At 41.3% G+C, this 20,759-nt stretch overlaps 1 protein-coding gene across 11 annotated transcripts in view; it reads left to right on the top strand.

The window, feature by feature from the left end:
• kmt2ca (lysine (K)-specific methyltransferase 2Ca) overlaps positions 1–20,759 on the top strand; it is a 455,613-nt gene extending 434,854 nt beyond the window's left edge. For 10 of the 11 annotated variants that reach the window (XM_078537008.1, XM_078537002.1, XM_078536999.1 and 7 more), the window contains 4 exons: positions 187–303; positions 7,625–7,698; positions 12,927–13,035; positions 19,097–20,759. In XM_078537008.1, the coding sequence (XP_078393134.1) occupies positions 187–303; positions 7,625–7,698; positions 12,927–13,035; positions 19,097–19,189 (393 nt within the window). In that variant the 3' untranslated portion in view covers positions 19,190–20,759. The remainder of the gene's footprint in view (positions 1–186; positions 304–7,624; positions 7,699–12,926; positions 13,036–19,096) is intronic. The other variant, XM_078537032.1, reaches the window with a different exon arrangement.

Below are 20,759 nucleotides of genomic sequence, written 5' to 3'. Positions count from 1 at the left end.
AAAATACTGTGTTGCCTTGGTGTACCGTTGACTCTTTTTTTTTCAAGTGGATATTGTTTGTAGTTGCCTCAACATGACTGTAGTACTTCACTGTTGGACCTTGTGACCAAATGTTTGCATTTTTATTCTGAGAGATCTTACTAGATGAGCTGCAAGCACGTTTAACTGCAGTGATTTTTGTTTCAGGGTCTTGGTTTGTATGCTGCCCGCGACATTGAGAAACATACCATGGTCATCGAATACATTGGAACAATCATCCGTAACGAAGTGGCTAACAGACGAGAGAAACTTTATGAATCACAGGTAATCTATGCCTTTACTGTTTGTCGATTTGGATTTTTAAAAAAATTTTATTCATTCATGGGATGTGGGCTTTGCTGGCTGGGCCAGCATTATTATACAACTCACGTCTCAGCAGATGAACATGGAATAGAAAACAGCTACATAAATATCCATTCAGTGCTAGATTTTAACAGGGGATGGCATTTTCTGTTTTCGGTGGGTATGATTGGGTTATTCATGCTTGTTCTTGTACCATAACAAGAATCTGTTCCAACCCCGCATGTTGTCTTACATCCCGATCTCCAAACTAATTATAATTCCTTATGTTCCTACAACCTACAGAGAACTTTTATCCTATCAGTCAGGATCTGAATTCTCCCATCACCCACCCCACTCCACCCACCTTCCCTACCACAAGTTGCAGCTCACACTGGAATAAACGTGTACAAAACATCGTGCTGTAAAAGTTTTTAAAATTTCACAATTTTACGCTTTGCGCCAGAATTACAGAGCAAATTAACTGTTTTCAGGTAGGACATTAAAAAAAGAAAGGCTTTAATTTATATAGCACCTTTCATGACCTCAGGATGCCCCAAGGCACTTTACCGTTGGTGAAGTACTTTTCTTTTTGAAGTGTGGTCGCTGTTGTGGTCTAGGAAATGGGGGTGAAGCTGTTGCAGTATAATTATGAATGGGTAGCCTTGACAACACTGAGCTGCACCAACAGAAATTCCTTCACTCAAACGTTTATGAACCTTTGGAATTCTCTACCACCAGTACTTTGGATACTGTCATTAATCTTTGACTTGAATATACTCAGTGGATCTTGGGGCGCTGTGGGAATAGTGCGAGAAGGTATAGCTGAAATGGAGGATCTTATTGAATGGTGGAGCAATCTCAAAAGGCACCTACTCCAGCTCCTATTGGTTATGTTCTTTTTTTTTTGGTGACACTCCTGTCCAGTTTTCTCATGTAAACAATATATAAAGAGCCAATACCTCATGCTGAAAATCTCTAAAATAGCAATAGGAAATTATGAAAGCACTTAGCAGACCAATTATCATCTCTGAGGTGGAATGGATGAGTTTCACGAGTGACAAAGTGCCCAGACCTTGAACATTAACACACACACGTTCTTTTCACAGATGCTGAGTATTTCTAGCATTTTCAGTATGCCTTACTCTTCCCCAAGAGTTTCTGAAAACCAAAATAATTTGTTCTTGTGGACACATGTTCATTCCTGCCAAATATTGAGAGCGGCAGGCTAAGTGAAGAACACGAATGATGCACAAAGGCACTTCCCGCTGTTTCTTTTACCACTCCATGACAGAGAATTAGATAAGAATGGTCCTGAAGAAGAAATACGAACAGTGTAGTTTTAAGTTGGGAGAATGGTAATTTCATCTTCACATTTTTCCTGAGTTAAGATTAACGGTTTGATATGCAATTGGTTAGATTTACATTTGGATGATGGTGGATTATTCCCCATAGTTATACTCTCAATTGTTTCTCATGATATTCTGGAAGTTTTTGGCTTAATTTCCATAATGAGAGCATTTTAGGAATAATTTTTATAATTATTTTTTTCATGTCTGTTTAATATCCCCATAAGGCCACAGCGCACAATTGTGTGTACTCCATTCCGGAATGTAAGGTTGACATATTTGCTGCTTTATTTTCCATAGTGAATTATGTGAGAATACAATAAGAAAAATGGTTATAGTTGTTGGAAGCCAACTATCTCAACCACAGGAACCCCAGTGTGTACCATCTACAAGGTGCACTGCAGCAACCCGCCAAGCCCTACCTGACAACACCTTCCAAACCCATGACTTCTACAACCTGGAAGAACAAGGGCAGCAGGTGCATGGGAATACCACCACCTGCAGGTTCCCCTTGAAGTCTCACACCATGTGACTTGGAACTATATCATCATTCCTTTATCATCACTGAGTCAAAATCCTGGAACACTGTCAGTATACACATACCATGCAGAAGCTCACCACCATCTTCTCAAGGCCAGTAAAGGCTGGCCCTGTCAGCGATGCCCACATCCCATGAACAAATCGAAAAAACTAATTAATTTTAATGAATAGAAAACCTTGAAGGATCCACAGACCACCATGCCTGATGTGTGCTCTCCCAGTGCACACACTTGCCCTTGTAAAAGTTATTAACAAATTAGCCTTGTTTTGCAGAATTGTGTGTGTTCCCAAGCGAAAATCTGTCTAACTGTATCAATTGTATCGTAGATATAGTGTCTTATTAATCTTTCAGATATCTCAAAGTGCAATGAATATAATTCGAAGTCCATTTACTGCTATGTGATATGGCCGTTTTGTGTCCACATTAGTCAGTTGAATTAACAGCCAATCTGTTTCTCGTAATCCTAATTGAGGTAGGGGGGAATGTTAGCCAGTGAATGAGTAGATTTCTATGTTCCTCTTGGAATACTGCGCAGGGATTTTGTCCTCATGGTTCACGGTGTTATGACATGATGAGATCTACGCAAATTTAGCACACCCTCAGTATTATGATGGAGTGTCAACCTAGATTAAGTGGTCATGTCCTAGTGCCTGGTGTCCTGGTGCCTGCTGGTATAGTCTTAGAAACGAGAAATGAGAGGGGAGAAAGAAAAGTCAAAACTGAAAATTGAGTGCTGCACTTTTAAGTATTATTGACATCATCTGTCAACTCTCTCTACAGAAAGATTTTAAAAAGCCTAACTTCCAAAAATCTTTCATTCCCAACAGAACACTCCTCTAATTGACTCTGCTAACTTGTGTATTAATTTATCTGCACCAAGCAAGCACATTAAAGTGAATTTTTCTGAATTCATAGAGAGCAACAATTAACTGCTTTGCCACCAGCTTTATATCGCACTGGCTTATACTCCAAGCTAAATACACTGGGGAAACTCTGGCCCCAGTGGGAAACGCAGATGGACTTATCACAGTTAAGATGAGCAAAGATGTCTGCCTTATCTAGGAGACTTTTTGCTCATTGCATGACTGCCATCAGTCCTGAACTTTTTGCCAGCTTACACCTGTGCTCGCTTGCCCTGCAGTTGGGGTTTAGCTTAAAACTTGGTTTTCCTGTGCAAATGAAAAAATGCAGCATTAGGAAATACCTGTTGCCAGAATGTTGTCTACATTAAACAGAACTAAGGGCTTTTCCTTCACATTGCAAGCCTAGTAACATATGTTGAGCTTCAATTGCCTGTTTGGTAGTTTCTATATTAGTAGCTCAACAGTCTGTCTTGTTTTTGTACATTTCTCACAGTAGCGAGCTCCTGTTGTAGCATAACAATTATAAGATAGAGTTTATAAAATTTCCATCCTTGTTTTCAAATGCCTCCATGGTCACACTGCCCCATTTCTCTGAAATCTTCTCCAGTCCTACAAGATCTCTGCACTTTTGGCACCTTACACATCCCTGATATTCAGTACTCACTATTGGTAATCAGACCTTTAGCTATCTAGGCTCTAAGTGCTGGAACTCCCTCTCTAAACCTCTATACCTCGCTCCTCCTTTAAAATGGAATATAATGTAGACAATTGTGAAGTTTTGCATTTTGGTAGGAAAAATAGAAATGCAAACTATTTCTTAAATGAAAGATTGGAAAGTGTTGATGTCCAATGGGACCTCGTTATCCTTGTTCATGAGTCACTGAAAGCTAACATGCAGGTGCAACAAGCAATTAGGAAGGCAAATACGTATATAAATACAAGGAGCATAGTAAATAAAGCCAATGAGCTGAGGGCACAGATAGACACATGGCAACATGATATCATCACTATAACAGAAACTTGGCTTATGGAGGGGCAAAAATGGCAGCTCAACATCCCTGGATATAGAGTTTTCAGGCAGGATAGGGAGGGGGATAAAAAAGTGGGGGGGGTAGTATTATTGGTCAAAGAATCAATTACAGCTGTGGAGAGGCTTGATATACTAAATGAAGCATCAAATAAGGCCGTATGGGTTGAGCTCAGAAATAAAATAAGGGCACCACACTGCTAGGAGAGTACTATAGACCCCCAAATAGTGGAAGGGAGTTAGAAGAGCAAATATGTAGACAGATTTCTGAGTGCAAAAACAATAGGGCAGTAATAGTCAGGGACTTCAACTACCAATATCAATTGGGATATGGGCAGTCTGAAGGGCACAGAGGGTGCAAAATTCTTGAACTGCATTCAAGAGAACTTTTTTAGCCAGCACATAACAAGCCCAACAAGAAGAGATGCAATTCTAGATTTAGTCTTAGGAAATGAAGCTGGGTAAGTGGATGAAGTAGCAGTGGGGGGACCATTCTGGAGATAGTGACCATAATATAGTTAGATTTAGCATCATTATGGTAAAGGACAAAGGTAGAACAGGAGTAAAAGTTCTAAATTGGAGGAAGACAAATTTTACAAAGCTGAGAGGTGAGCCAGCAAGAGTGGGCTAGATACAGCTATTGCAAGGAAAATTGTGTCAAATCAGTGAGAGGCATTCAAAGGTGAGATGCTATGGGCACAGTGTAGACGTGCCCCCACAAAGGAAAAGGATGGTACTGCCAAATCTAGAGCCCCTTGGTTACCCAGAAGCATACAGGCCAAGGTAAAGCAGAAAAAGAAAGCTTATGACAGTCACAAAAGGCTTAATACTGTAGAAAGCCTACAGGAGTTTAGAAAGTACAGGGGTGAAGTAAAAATGGAAATTAGGAAAGCAAATAGAGGATATGAAAAAATATTGCCAAGTAAAATCAAAGAAAACCCTAAGATGTTTTACCAGTACATTAAGAGCAAGAGAATAACTAAGGAAAAGGTAGGGCTATCAGAGATGGACACTTGTGGGTTGATGCAGAAGATATGGGCAGGGTTCTCATTGAGCACTTTGTCTCTGTCTTCAATAAGGAGAGGGATGATGCAGACATTCTAGTTAAAGAGGAGCAGTGTGAAATGTCAAATATAAAAGCATAGTGTGAAAGGAAGTACTGGGGGAACTGGCATCCTTGAAGGTGGATAAATCACCAGGGCCAGATAGACTATATTCCAGGCTGTTGAAGGAAGCCAGGGAGGAAATAGCAGATGCTCTGAGGATCATTTTCTAATCCTCACTAGATGCAGGCACGGTCCCAGAGGATTGGAGATCTACGAACATTGTACCATTATTTTAAAAGGGCGTGAGGGATAGGCCAGAAAATTATAGGCCGGTCAGTCTGACGTCGGTGGCGGGCAAATTCTGAGAGACAGGATAAACTGTCACTTGAAAGGCATGGTTTTGTTAGAGGAAGGTCGTGTCTTACTAAATAGAATTGTTTGAAGGATTAACAAGGAGGACTGATGAGGGCAGTGCAGTGGACGTTGTCTACCTGGATTTCAGTAAGGCATTTGTCAAGGACCCACATGGCAGACTGGTCAGGAAAGTGAGATCTCGTGGGACATGGGAAAGTAGCAGGTTGGATCCAAAATTAGCTGAGTGACAGGAAACAATGTAATGGTCGATGGATGTTTTTGCGAATGGATAACAGTTTCTAGTGGTGTTCCACAGGGCTCAGTGTTGGGGCCCTTGCTGTTTGTTGTATATATTAATGATTTAGGCTTAAATGTGGGAGTCATGATTGGGAAATTTGCAGGTTATACAAAAATTGGTCATGTAGTTGATAGTGAAGAGGATATCTGTCGACTCCAGAATGGTATCAATGGTTTGGATGAGTGGGCAGAGATGTAGCAAATGGAATTCAATCCAGAAAAGTGTGAGGTAATGCATTTGGGGAGGGCAAACAAAGCAACGGAATACTCAGAATAACGCAAGTTATTGAGAGAGGTTGAGGAAGTGAGAGACCTTGGAGTGCCATGTCCACAGGTCCTTGAAGGTGGCAGGACAAGTGGACAAGGTGGTAAAGAAAGCATTTGGAAGGCTTTCCTTTTATTGGGCAAGGTATTGAATACAAAAGCAGGGATGTAACGATGGAACTGTATAAAATGCTGGTTAAACCACAGCTGGAATTTTTTGTACAGTTCTGGTCATCACATTACAGGAATGCAGAGGAGATTTACAAATGTTGCCAGGGCTTGAAAATTGCAGCTATAATGAGAGACTGGATAGGCTACGGTTGTTTTCCTTAGAACAGAGGAGGAGAAGGAGTGACCTAATTAAGGTGTACAAAATTATGAGGGGCCTAGATAGGGTAGACAGGAAAGACTTGTTTCTCCTAGTGACGGGTCAGTTACCCTGGGGCATAGATTTAAGGTGATTGGTAGAAGCATTAGAGGGGACATGAGGGAAACTTTTTCATCCAGAGGATGGTGCGCATCTGGAATTTACTGCCTAAGTTAGTGGTTGAGGCTGAAACGCTCAACTCATTTAAATTTACCTGGATCTGCACCTGAAGTGTTGTAACCTGCAAGGCTGCGGATCAGGTTCTGGGAAAGTGAGATGAAAATGAGCAGCTAATTTCTTTTTTCTCTTTCTGGCCGTCGCAGACACGATGGGCTGAGCGGCCTCTTTCTGCACCCTAACTGTTCTATGGTATGTTGGACTATATTGAAAGCGGATGTGAGTACAGGAGTAAAGATGTCTTGTTGCAATTGTATAGAACCTTGGTGAAACCACACCTGGAGTACTGTGTGCAGTTCTGGTCTCCTTATCTACGGAAGGATATACTTGCCATAGAGGGAGTGCAACGAAGATTCACCAGACTGATTCCTAGGATGGCAGGATTGTCATATGAGGAGAGACTAAGGAAATATAGATACTGCCTTTTCCTGTAGAGTTTAGAAGAATTACAGGTGAAAGCATTGAAAGATACAAAATTCTTACAAGGCTTGACAGGGTGGATTCAGGAAATATATTTCCCCTGGCTTTGTCAGGGTGGGGTGCAGTTCTAGAGCCAGGGGACAACAGTCTCAAAATACAGGGTAGGCTATTTAGGACTGAGATGAGGAGGAATTTCTTCACTTAGAGGGTGATGAATATTTGGAATTCTCTACCCCAGAGGGCTATGGAGGCTCAGTCATTGAATATGTTCCAGATAGATATTGATAGATTTCTAGATATTAAAAATATCAAGGGATTATGGGGATAGTGCAGGAAACTGGCGATGAGCGGAAGATCGGCCCTGATCTAGTTCAATGGCTTGAGGGGCTGAATGGCCTACTCCTCCTATTTCCTATGTTCCTATGTCTTTGGCCAAACTTTGGTCATTTGTCCTAATCCTTGGGCGGATCGGTGTCAAATTTCGTTTGATAGCACTCTTGTTAAGCACCTTGGGACTGCTTACTACATAACTTGCATTTATATAGTGCATTTAGTATGTAAAACCTCAAGAAGCACTTTTTCTTTCTTGCCCTGTTCATAGAACCGTGGAGTGTACATGTTTCGCATTGACAGTGATCATGTTATTGATGCAACATTGACGGGAGGTCCTGCAAGGTAGGTCTTTTTGAAAATAAAATTGGAGTGAGTCCCTGCCCCCTTCCAGTTGGCCTGGCAATCATGTTCTTCGAACAGGAAATTGCTATCTCTCGCTTTCATTAATTGCTAACATTCTTAAGGATATTTGGTGTGCAGTAGTTTGTGAGTCCTCTGAATGCATTTGTGTGAGTTACATATTTTTATTGAAATATAGATGCTGCCCTTTCTTATATTCCAACCTTGTAAACGCCATGCAGTATTTTACAATTTATAAAGCAGTAAATCACACAACATTCTTGTGTCTGGCCTACTATGGCCTTGAAGTAAAATAACATGTTGTTTGTAACCTCCTCAAAACCGGAGGCAGTACGTTATTACTGATGAAAAAGAAATTAAACCATTTTGGTTTTTACCTGCATAAGAAAAGTCAGGACAAGCGTTATGTGAGATTCAAGCACACTGACTGCACAAAGATTATAAAACATGGACCCTTTACTCCACTGGATTTACAAATGTTAATGGGAAAGCTTAATTTAGAGGAATAGACTATTCACAATGGACATTCATGTCCATTGCTCCAGATCCTGCAAGATACCGTCAAGAACTCAACTCCTGATCTTTAATCAGCTGAGTAGCAGAGTTCAGTTTGTTGGAACCTGTATTGCCAACTTCCTGTGGCCACGTGACAGATTACCTTGTGTCCCAGACATGAAGGGGATTTCCCGCTCCTTGTGGCCTCTAGGACTCAGAGGTGCTGTCCAGGCAGTCTGCCAAGTTCTTCAGCAATTCACCTACTCCGCTGCCACTTCCAGGTGTTCCAGCTGTCAACAGAGGCTTCAGTCTACCCTCTTTGTCACGTTGGTTCCTGGACGCAGCAATTCACCAATCTCAGACTTCTGCTCCTGCTTCTTGCTGCTGCCATTTTGCTTCTTGCTCTCCACGATGCTTAAGGTTCCACCCAATACTTCAGCCTGCACTCCGGGACCGGCCCCCTCCTCCTTCAGTCTGGGCCCAGTCTCTTGTCCCAGGGAGGACCCACAGAGCAAATGAACTCCCTGTCCAGCATCCTCCGTCCTCCGAGGTCGGTGCCAGTCAAGGCCCAGGATCCAGTCCCATGCTGACGTGGGGGGTCGAGAGACCAAGGCCCTCCTCACCTCCCCCGTTACACAAGAAAAGGCCATTTGGCCCATCATAGCTCATCTCATAGGAACATAGGACTTAGGAGCACAAGTAGGTCATTTGGCCCTTTGAGCCTGCTCCACCATTCAGTAAGAGCATGGCTGATCTGGTTGTGGTCTCAGCTGCACCTTCCCATCTGCTTCCCCATAACTCTCGACTATCAAACATCTATCTAACTCAGCCTTGAATAAACTTGATGACCCAGCGCCCACTACTTTCTGGGGAAGAAAATTCCATGGGCTAATGACCCTCAAAGACTCTCCTAATCTCTGTCTTAAATGGTAGACCTCTGATTCTTAAATTGTGTCCCCTAGTTCTAGTCTCTCCCACAAATGGAAACAACCTCCGGGTATTTACCCTGTCAAGTCCCCTCAAGACCTTGTATGTTTCATAAGATCAACTTGCATTCTACTAAACTCCAATGCATTTCGGACCAACCTGTTCATCCTTTCATTGTAGGATAAGCCTTTCATTCCAGGAATGAGTCCAGTAAACCTTCTCTGTACTGCTTCTAAAGCAGATATATCTTTTTTCAAATAAGGAGACCTAAACTGCACACAGTATTCCAGATGTGTCTCACCAAGGCCCTGTAATCTCCTATGCTAATAGCATCCAGCTACATTTTGAAAGTCTCTCAATGTGATTGTTTTGAATGCTGAGCTGGAAGGTTACCCTAAATATTTGCCACTGTTTCAGGATTGCAGAAGGAGCAACTGTATTTCGTAAATTCTTACTACTGTGAATTAAAATTAGTAAAAAAGGTAATTTGTAGACTTGACATGATAATCGACCATGAAAGAGGGTGGTACCCACAGCAAGCCTGATGCGAAGGTCAATTCCTCTATCCACGTCCAATTAGAGAGCTGTAGTTTAAAAACCCTTCCTGGGTCAGAGAGGGTGGCCTCAAACTCATGGTTCTTAGAGCGTCTGGTTCTGCTGAAGTATTAGAGAGAATAATGGCCACACTCTACGAAGTGGTCTTCTATATCCTGCAATTTGTATGCATTATGGGTGAGGAGGGGGTTAGTGCCTGTGTTTGTGTGTGTGTGTGTGTCTGGTTTTATTTTATTCGTTCATGGGATGTGGGTGTCATTGGCTAGGCCAGCATTTATTGCCCATCCCCAATTGCCCTTGTTCATCGGGCATTTAAGAGTCAACCACATTGCTGTGGGTCTGGAGTCACATGTAGGCCAGACCAGCTAAGGATGGCAGATTTCCTTCCCTAAAGGACATTAGCGAAGCAGTTGGGTTTTTACAACAATCGGCAATGGTTTCGTGAACATCATCAGAGTTTTAATTCCAGATTTTTATCAAATTCATATTTCACCATCTGCTGTGGTGGGATTTGAACCCAGGTCCCCAGAGTATCCCTCTGGAATACTCACCTAGTGGTAATACCAATATGCCACTGCCTCCCTTACATGCATCTGTGTGCCTGTGTCTCTGTGTGGGTGTGTCTGGGCAGAATTTTTTGCTCAGTGTGTGTCCCAACATTACCACGCTCTCGCGCGATATTTTGGTTGACGGGTGCACGCTAAACTCAGCGCGCCCGCCACCAATCGGCCAGGCGGCTTTTGCATTTTTCACAAAACCTCATCCAAGGGTAGGATGAGGCTTCCATCATCAAATTTTTAAAAATTAAAATGTTAGGACAGAATTTTCATGTTGTATATGTTCAGATGACTGTTTCTGATGTATGGGCATTTTTTCCAGATTTTAAAATCTTTATTTTTTGTATTTAAATTCTTCAGCTCCCTGAGACAGCTCTCTGTCTTCAGGGAGCTTTCATTACGCACCCACGCTGACTTCAGCGCTCACCTTCCTCCCACCCCCAACCCAAGCAGTGCTGATCGTACAGCATGTGCTTCACGCTGGCCGTTAATTGGCCGACCAACATGAAATCGCGGTTGGGGGCCAATCAGGGTTAGTGGTCCGTTTCCTGATCGCGCTTGCCCGCCAAGCTGAAAATTCAGGCCTCTGCACCTGCGTGTCTCTGCGAGTGTGTCTGTCTGTGTGTGTGTATGCGCGCGCCTGTGTCGCTGTGCATGTGCCTGTGTGTGCCTGTGTGTGTGCACGTGCTTGTGTCGCTGTGCACACTTGTGTGTTGTTGTGCACGTGCCTGTGCCCCTCTGCGTGTGTGGCTGTCTCGCTGCGTATGTCTCTGTATCTCTGCGTATGTGCCTCTGTGCACCTGAGTCCCTGTGCCTGCCTTGCTGTGTGCGTGCCTGTCTGGCTGTGTGCCTATCTGGCTGTATGTGCACCTTTGTCTCTGTGCGCCTGAGTCTGTGTGGGCACGCCTGAATGTTTGCATCTATGTCTGTGTGTCTGCATGTGTGTGTGCGCGTCTTCATGAGTCTGTGTGTCTCTGTGTCTGTGCCTGTCTGTGTGTGTGTCTGTCTGTTTGCGCCTATCTGTGCATGTGCCTGTCTGCGTGTGTGCCTGTGTGTCTCTGTGTGCTTGTGCCTCTGCGTGTGCCTGTGTATGTCTTTGTCTCTGCGCGCCTCTGCCTGTGCGTACCTCTGCCTGTGCGTACCAGTGCCTGCGCGCACCTGTCTGTCTGTCTCTGTGTGCGTGTGTGAGTGTGTGTGCTCAAGCCTGTCTGTGTCTCTGTCTCTCTGTGTCTGTGTGTGTGAGAGAGGAAGAGAGAGCGCATGTGTGTGAGAGAGGAAGAGAGAGCGCGTGTGTGTGAGGGAGGGAGAGCGAATGCGTGTGTGTGAGAGAGGGGGAGAGAGAGCACGCGCGTGTGAGGGAGAGAGAACGCGCGCGTGTGTGTGTGAGGGAGAGAGCGCACGTGCGCGTTTGTGCGCAACTCATGCTTGTCTCGTGTGTATCTCTGTGCGTATCTGTCTCTCTTTCTGTATGTGTGTGTCTGTGTGTGTGTAATGGGGTGGGTGGGGGATTTGCTTTTGATTAAATATTTTGCAAGCCAGTTCACTATCACTATTCTGAACATTGAAGTCAGCCCTCATTTAAAGGTCACCTATAATGAACATAATGCCATTCTGCTCCTTTGTAAGTAGAAATGTGATCAATATTTGGTGCATCATCATTGGAACAAGGTCTTGAACTTTCCCTTGGAAATTACTTAATTAGTAAATACCTGAAGCATCAGTCTTCTGCTTCAGTATTGACCAATATCGATATCACAATAACTGCTACAGTTGTGTAGCACCCCAGCAGTTAGTGCAATGCTGCCCAGTATCTATTGCTCATTCATCCTGGATCAATGGAAGTTTGCTTTGTCTGTTTCCCCTGTTTCTTCTGCAAAGACTCCAGTCAACCTGGCACCAGTTTCCAGCATTAACCTCCTTGTAAATTGCAGCCACATTGTGTCCGGAACACGTGACTTCTGACCTGTTTTTTTCAAAATGTTCCATTGACTCCAGCCACAGGTACGCAGCACCTTGACTTGCATAGAGCAGATCTGGTCTTCAGCCTCTTCAGTGGCTGAGGAACAACTCCATTTCAGTGACATCGGCAAGTGCCTGTCCAAAAGCTCCCTAGTTGCTAGATAGAGCAAGAATACAAGGTGCTGGCCTGTTTCTCACCTAAAGTAGGCACCTCTTTTGGATTTTCCAAAAAAGCAAGTTGAAGAAAAAAAGCAACACTGGTCACTAAATGACTAACACAGATTAGGCTCAAGTCCATTTAGGGGTTTGTTCTGAATCTGAGGCATTTACTAACTTCTCCTTTTTCGGGTTGGTTCTTCCAACATTAATGTGGACACTGTGTTTCTGAAAAGGAACAGTACCCCGATGGTTTTTATCTCGTTTGGATCAGCCTGTTTGTTTGTATAAATCTCCAAAAACCCTAGTATGTGGAGAACTAAGTTTCAATAATTAATTAATCCCGTGGTTCTATTTAAATTCTACTTAAAAATTAGGAAAGTCCAGTCCAACATTTTTTTAAAAATGGAGAAACCAGCCAGCTTGAAGTTCCTACCAATAAAGTTGTAGTAACCTGATTAATATTTTTGTAAGCTGTTATTAAGAAGGCAATTTGAATTTTGTCTTTCACATTCATACAATAATTTCTGGTAATTTGATGTGCGTTATAATCTCTCTTAGATATATTAATCATTCCTGTGCACCAAATTGTGTGGCTGAGGTGGTGACATTTGAGAAAGGACACAAAATAATCATCAGCTCCAACCGAAGGATCCAAAAAGGAGAGGAGGTGGGTCCGACCTTGTAAGCAAAATGCTACATTAGGTCTGCTTTACATCCTCTACTGTGCATAATACTGACTAATGCTTACCATAAATGAAATAAAGTTAACCAATGCTGCATTTACATTAGGTTCTCCAGGTAATTAACTTGTTATATAATGACGTTAAACATCATCATTTCCCTCCTCCCACCCACCCCACCATCAGCACTGTGGGTGTACCTACACCACATGGACTGCAGCGGTTCAAGAAGGCAGTTCACCCCCACCTTCTCAAGGGCAATTAGGGATGGGCAATAAATGCTGGCCTAGCCAGTGATGTCCATATCCCAAGAAATAATGTTTAAAATCATTACAGTTGATATTGAAGAAGGACCTAGAGAAACAGAAAATAAAAAGGACTAAGTTCTGAGTTACATTTGTATTTGGGTACAGTATATAGTTTTGTTCAGCTATGAGTTGAACCACTATTTGATAAGTGCATAGCAAGTCCAGGGTGACTTTAGACCCTTCGAGCACACTCCATCCAGAGTCCACTCTATCATGAACTTGCCTCCCACATGGCTTTCCCTAATTTGAACATTGATGCCTAGCTTCTGCCATTATTTTAACACTGGGGATAACCCTTTAGATTTACTGTGTCTTATCTTGTATTTAAATTATATGTGTCCTCTCAGCATCAAAATGAAGCCAACTAGAAAATATTGGTGGGGTGGAATAGGGAACAGTCACTGTTAAGAATTCCTGAAGTGCTTACTTGCCATCCCTAACATACCCTTTTCTTTCCCTGTTCTTTCTTTACTGATAAACAAAATTTCAGTCTCAATATGTATAATCTTGCATTTCTCCAGGTTAAAATCTATCAGTCATTCCTAATCATGTACTTTGTTTTCCCATAGCCCTTTGAATGCTTTCAGATTTATGGGATATAGTAACATAGTGGTTATGTTACTGCACTAATAACCCAGAGCTCTAGTCTTTTGAGCTGCCCACAAGTTCAAATCCCAGCATGGCAGCTGAGGAATTTGAATTAAATTCATTAAAATCCGGAGCAAAAAGCTAGTATCAGTAATTGTGACCATGAAACTATTGGACTGTTGTAAAAAATCAATCTGGTTCCTTTAGGGAAGAAAATGTCCCGTCCTTACCCGGATTCCAGACCCCAATTCAATGTGGTTGACTCTTAACAACCCTCTGAAATGGCAGGGAAAGTCACTCTGTTATTCATCACCTTCTCCAGGGCACTTATAGATGGATACAGCTAAGTGATAAATGTTAGCCTTGCCAGCATCCCTAACATTATGTGAATAAATAAAAGGTTCTCTTAATGCTTGTCCTATGGCCCCATAAATTTGTTGGCTCATCAAGGTTTATAATATTGTACATATTCATTATTGAATAGTGAGAACTACAGGGAACAGAATAAATTAATGTGGAACTCCGCTTGTTGCTGTCGCTTCTAACTTTTTTCTTCTTATCACCATATTTTACTCCCTATTGCTTTCAGTAGATTTTCAGTCTGTATTACTTCCATACTCCTTAATTTCTTTTCTGGAACATTGTCAAATGCCTTTTTAAGATGCAGTAGATTATATTGATGTTGCTTTCATCAAAGTATTTCCTGTGTTCTTAAAACAAAAAAATGTACCCAAAGTCACCTTTTAGGGCTCCAGTATTCAAATAGTCATTTGGTAGAACAGAATTTGATAATTGCTGAAAAAGAGACATGCCTAAGCTTTTTGTCTTGCACTCATCAGGACACTCGCAAGAATACCAATATAAGGGGGAAAACAACAATTTATACTGTATGTGAAGCGAGTGCTGATTGATTTGCAAGTGGCATTGCCATGGAGAATGCTTACCATAAATAAAATAAAGTTAACCAATACTGTCATCAAACCAAAAAGACGTTCTGCTTGTCGCACAAATGAGTAGCATGGTTTGTGAATTTCATTGCCAGTGTGATGCTAGGTATGTAGGCCGTCTGTCCCAAATACTGGCGGGTTGTATCAAACAGCATGTCCCAGCTACTGTTGGCAATGGGCAGGGTACAGGTCATACCCAACCACCCCATGCTTGCAAAGCTCAAAACACAGTGTCCAACATTAGATGTGATTCCGCAATTGGATAAAATTAGCTAAATAATCGTCAGTGTGCTAAGAATTACGCTCACAACCAATTTAAGATTGTCAGTCGAGCTTGCAATGTGGTGCATTTGCATGTACTGGAAGCTACATATAATACACAGGGCCCTGTTCTTTGCAGACAGAAAGAACACTACATACATTGCACCTGTTTCAGTGACAGCCACTTGCTGACTCATTCCTCAGGGCAATCCCTTGACCAATCAGGGTCAAGCTGCCTGGCTTAAATTGCAAACAATGCTTGGCAGTTAACTATCAGTCACCATCAGTGGTGCATTCTCCATAGCAATGCCGCTTGCAAACCAATCAGCACTCTCTTCGTATACAATATAAATTATTGTTTTCCCCCTTATATTGGTATCCTTGCAAGTGTCCTGATGAGTGCAAGATGAAAAGCTTAGACATGTCTGTTTTTTCAGCGATATTCTAGTCTTCGTGCCATCTAGTTAATTTACTCCTGGTACGTTTTACTCCTTGAAGTAATGAGAATAAAACAATAACAATAAAAATGTGAAAACTACTTAAGGTGATTCCCATTATTTCCCTTGTTCTTGACTGAAATATTTTAATGGTTTAAGTATAAGTTCCACAGTACAGAAGGGACACCCAACTGCGATACATATTCAATCTTTAGTCTGATGTTGGCAGCTTTGTAACATGGGTCGCTAATTGGTTGAAAGATAGGAGACAGAGTAGGGGGTAAAAGTGTGGTTTTTGATTGGAATGTAACAGGTTATGTTCCCAAGGGATCTTTACTGGGGCCTTAGGTTTTAACCTTATACATTAAGAATGAGGAAATAAATAGCTCCATATCCAAGTTTGCTGATGACACTAATTAGGTGGCACAGTAAATTGTGTGAACGGTGTTATACGAACAAACGAACTAGGAGCAGGAGTAGGCCACTCGGTCCTTCAAGCCTTCTCCGCCATTCAGTAACATCATGACTGATCTGCTTAGAACTTCCCGCCTACTCCCGATAACCTTTCTATCTATCTAGCTCTGCTTTAAAAATATTCAAAGACCCTGCTTCCACTGCCTTTTGAGGAAGAGAGCTCCAAAGACACACAGCCCTCTGAGAGAAAAAAATTTCCCCTCATCTCTATCTTAAATGAGCAACCCCTTATTTTTAAACTGTGACCCTTAGTTCTAGATTCTCCCACAAAAGGAAACATAATTAATAATTATAACTCAGCCAGGTGCGAAGGATAGAACTGGAGCCTAGTCTTTATACACTTAAATTTTTATTTACCGAGTCAAATATTACATATCATACACCTCCAATCCAAGACGCACAGTTTCAGCTTGGTCCTGTATATGTAACTCTTTCGAGTTATCAACAGTCACAGATTGTAACTCTTTCGAGTACATTCACCGTTCTTGGTTTCCGGGAGTGGGACATGAACCCACAACCTTCTGACGCAAAGGCGAGGGTGCTATGAACTGAGCCACAGCTGATTGAATCCCCAGTTAATGACCACCACCTGAATACAGCTAAGCACTCAATTAATTTATAATTAACAAATGGGAGCAGCAAGTTGCAAAGTGACATCGTCAGACTAAATGAGTAGGCAAAGCTGAGGTGGATTGAGTTCAATGTTGGGAAGTGCGAGTCATCTATTTTGGAATCAAGACGAATGAAAACATGTTCTCAATAGGGACGGGATAGGAACCCTGGAGTTTCGGTGTTCCGATACAGAAAACAAAGTGAACGTACAGGTACAAAAAGTTATCAAAAAGGGTAATGGAATTTTGGCCATTTATTTTAAGGGGTTTGGAATACATAAGTGGGGAAGTGATGCTTCAGTTGTGCAGAGCCTTGGTCAGACCCCAACTGGATGTCAGGAACAACATTAGCCCTGGAAAGGGTACCGTGAAAATTCATCAGAATAATATGGGAGCTTAAAGGGTTAAATGTTGTGGGCAGGTTGCAAAATTTGACTTGTAATCCTTTAAATTTAGATATTCAAGTAGTGATTTAATGGAGTTGATGAAAATAATAAAGGATTTGATAGGTTAGATACACAAACTATTAAAATAGTAAAGGGTTTTGATAGGGTAGATACAAATCAACTATTTTCTCTATGGAGAGAGAACAGAACAAGAGGGCATAATCTTGAAGTTAGAGCTAGACCAACGAGCAGTGAAATCAAGAAGCAGTTTTTCCCACATATAGTAGTGGATATCCAGAATTCACTTCCTTTCCACCAAAGGCTTTGGATGCTGGTCAGTTGAAATTTTGAAAAGCGAGATGGACAGATTTTTATTGGGTAAGGTTATCAGGGATATGGATCAAAGATAGGTGAATAGAGTTAAGGTACAAATCAGCCATTATCTAATCAGCTGGTTAGTTTATTTCTCACCATATGTAAAAATGTTTATAAGGAGCTCTTAAATGGTGATAGATTGGGAAATGTTGATTCACAAAGGTACCTGGGTGTCCTTGTACAGCAATCACTGAAAGCAAGCATGCAGGTGCAGCAAGCAGTTAAGAAGGCAAAATGGTATGTTGGCCTTCATTGCGAGAGGCCTTGAGTACAGGAGCAACAATGTCTTACTGCAGCTGTACAGGGCCTTGGTGAGACCACACTTGGAGTATTGTGTGCAGTTTTGGTCTCCTGACCTAAGAAAAAATACATTTGCAACAGAGTGAGTGCAGCGAAATTTGCCAGACTGCTTCCTGGGATGGTAGGACTGTCGTATGAGGAGAGATTGGGCCGACTAGACCTGTATTCACTGGAGTTTAGAAGAATGAGAGGAGGTCTTATTGAAACATAAAATTCTGACAGGGATGGACAGACTGGATGCAGGGATGACACTGGGGGTCTTGAACAAGGGGTCACAGTCTCAATTATGGGGTAGGCCATTTAGGACTGAGATGAGGAGAAACTTCTCCGCTCAGGGTGGTGAACCTATGGAATTCTCTACCACAGAAGGCTGTGGAGGCCAAGTCACTGAATTTATTTAAGAAGGAAATAGATTTCTGGACTCCAAAGGCATCAAGGGGTGTAGGGAGAATGCTGGAGTATGGCGTTAAGATAAAGGATCAGCCGTGATCATATTGAATGGTGGAGCAGGCTCAAAGGGCTGAAGGACCTACTCCTCTTTTCTATGTTTCTTCTAGGCTATCTCAATTTGAAAAAATTCTGTTAAAATATACACTCTACAGGCCCCCGTAATTAAGGACAAAAACTGGCACTTCATATTTATGGAGGAAAAATGATTTAGTCTGAATTAATATTTTAAACCAGAAACTCTGTAGTGTTAATGCTCCAAGGATGTGAAAGGGAGCCATTCCCTAAATTAATGCTAATAGTGACCACACCAGATAGTTTTATGATGATCTGTTTAAAGTACTCTGCACCATGTGAGCGCCCTCACCACAAGAACTGCAGTTGTTAAAGAAGGCAGCCCACCACCACCTTGAGGCAACTAGACTTGGACAGTAATATGGCCTTACTATCATAACCCACATCTCTCAAACAAATGTAAAAACTAAGATGTGCTTTAAATCTGTAATATGGAGAAAACACTCAGTCGTTTCACGACTGCATTATTAGCTTTCAAGTAAATAAATATTGTGTTTGGTACTGTATCTTTTATTACCAATATAATAAAATCAAAGTTATCTAACTGCACAGTTGGTTATTACCTGAGGCTTTCAAACTCTTTTTTTTACTTCAAATACATGCCTTGGGAAATCTGATGAAGTAAGAGTTGTAGATGTGATTTTTTTTTCTCTGCTAATTGTAAGCATTATAGTGGAAGTAGTTGCCAAAGTAAACATGAGACTGCTGGAATTTGCTTACTTTTCAATTCTAAATCTGTACTGTGGTCTGGTTTGTAATTGAGGTGGAATGTGTTTTTAAGCCTTTTTGGGACCTGTTTTTCTAACCCAGTCACTGACAAGAAACCTTTTCTATTGCAGCTGTCCTATGACTACAAGTTTGATTTTGAAGATGATCAGCACAAGATCCCATGTCACTGTGGAGCTGTAAACTGCCGCAAATGGATGAACTAAGCGCATTCCTTGCAATATTTCTGGGGTTGCTTTTCCCTGGGAAGAGATGCTTACAGTTTTTTTTAAAAAATAAGCCTGGAGCTCACAAATGATTTTCCTCATCTCCAGCAGCAGCAGCACAGAGTTCTGTAACAAGCATAAACTGAAGACTTGGCTGAGTCGCCAGTCACCCCATCTGTTTGTTTATAATGCAGGTGGATGCAGATTACTAAATGGTCTAGCACTGGAGTTACTGTCCTGTATCGACTAAAAATGAGAAATGATTTTTACTAGGAAAAGAACCAACAGCTGACCTGCTTTCAAGTAGGATAGGCACTTATGAATGTAGGACTGAATTCACCAGCTAGGGGAAGGATCAACAGTGCTGGCCACAGCCTTATTTGCAAGGGGCAGGCCCTCTAGTTTAAAAAAAAATAAATAATTAAAAGTAGACACCACTGAACAAGGAATGTACTGAGATGACTTCCTTAGGGATACAGCTAAGGGAAATAACTTGCACTAAAAAAAACATTTAAAATACTTGATTCCATGAGTCAGTTTATTGTAGTTTTTTGATTTCTGTATGATAAAAGAGAAACATTTTTGTATTTATTGGATAAGTGAATGAAGCTATTTTTAAAAATAAAAGTAGAAGAAAGCCTAAGCTGCTGCTGTTACCTGCAGATATAAAAAAAAAACCCTGTTACTTTGTACAAAATGTAAATAGAGTGTGGAATAAACAGTATAAAAAAAACAAACGACCAAATGCTACCTGACACTGCAGCCGTTTGCTTTTAGTGGAGTCCCTCTGAGTCAGGTTACATGGCATATAATTTTAACCAACTGTGAATTAGGTTCAAAACCACACCCAGGTAGTGGCAAGGAACCCCATTAGCAAACTTAGATGTAAAGGTAGAAGATTGCTGACACATTACATTCAGCAAAATCATGTAAGGGTTGTAGCCTCTCAAAGATAGTTTTTATTTTTAAGCAAAATTATGAGATGTAATTATGCTAACACTGCAGGATTTTTGACAATAGGGTTTTGGAATAAATAAGAAAATAGGCACAAAAATAATATTTGTATGGATTGTCTTTGTTTACATTTCTTTAAACAAACACTTTTGTGTTGGCTTGTAGAGGTTTAAAATATGCATTTTGAACCAGGTTAGCTTTATTTTGTACTTACAGAAAAGAAATAACTGGTACTGACACTTCACAACTATTAAGTTCAAAATGAAGTTTGTGTGCACATTATCAGTAAATTGTTATCTTCAATGAAACGGTCATAAAATTGTAATGTATATGGCATGTTGTATTTTTTACCTTGCAAAAGAAATCAAATGTACATAGTTCTTGATAAATAGCTGTATGAATTTGTTTCTTGGATTTCTTTTCTTGTACAATAATATTCCAACATCCTACCAGTGTTTGTCCTACAGTTTTTTTTCTGTCCTGTACAATAGTATCTAATGTTGGGAAAAAAGAAGCTTTTTTTTTGAAGTATAAAGAGTGTTATTGGGTTTTGGAGTTTGTGCAACCAGATTAGATCAGCATTTACAAATAAAATATTTTACATCTATGAATAGAA

Source organism: Cetorhinus maximus, chromosome 3, assembly GCF_964194155.1.
Source record: "Cetorhinus maximus chromosome 3, sCetMax3.hap1.1, whole genome shotgun sequence".
Taxonomy (NCBI): Eukaryota; Metazoa; Chordata; class Chondrichthyes; order Lamniformes; family Cetorhinidae; genus Cetorhinus; species Cetorhinus maximus.
This window is presented reverse-complemented; position numbering and strand designations above follow the sequence as displayed.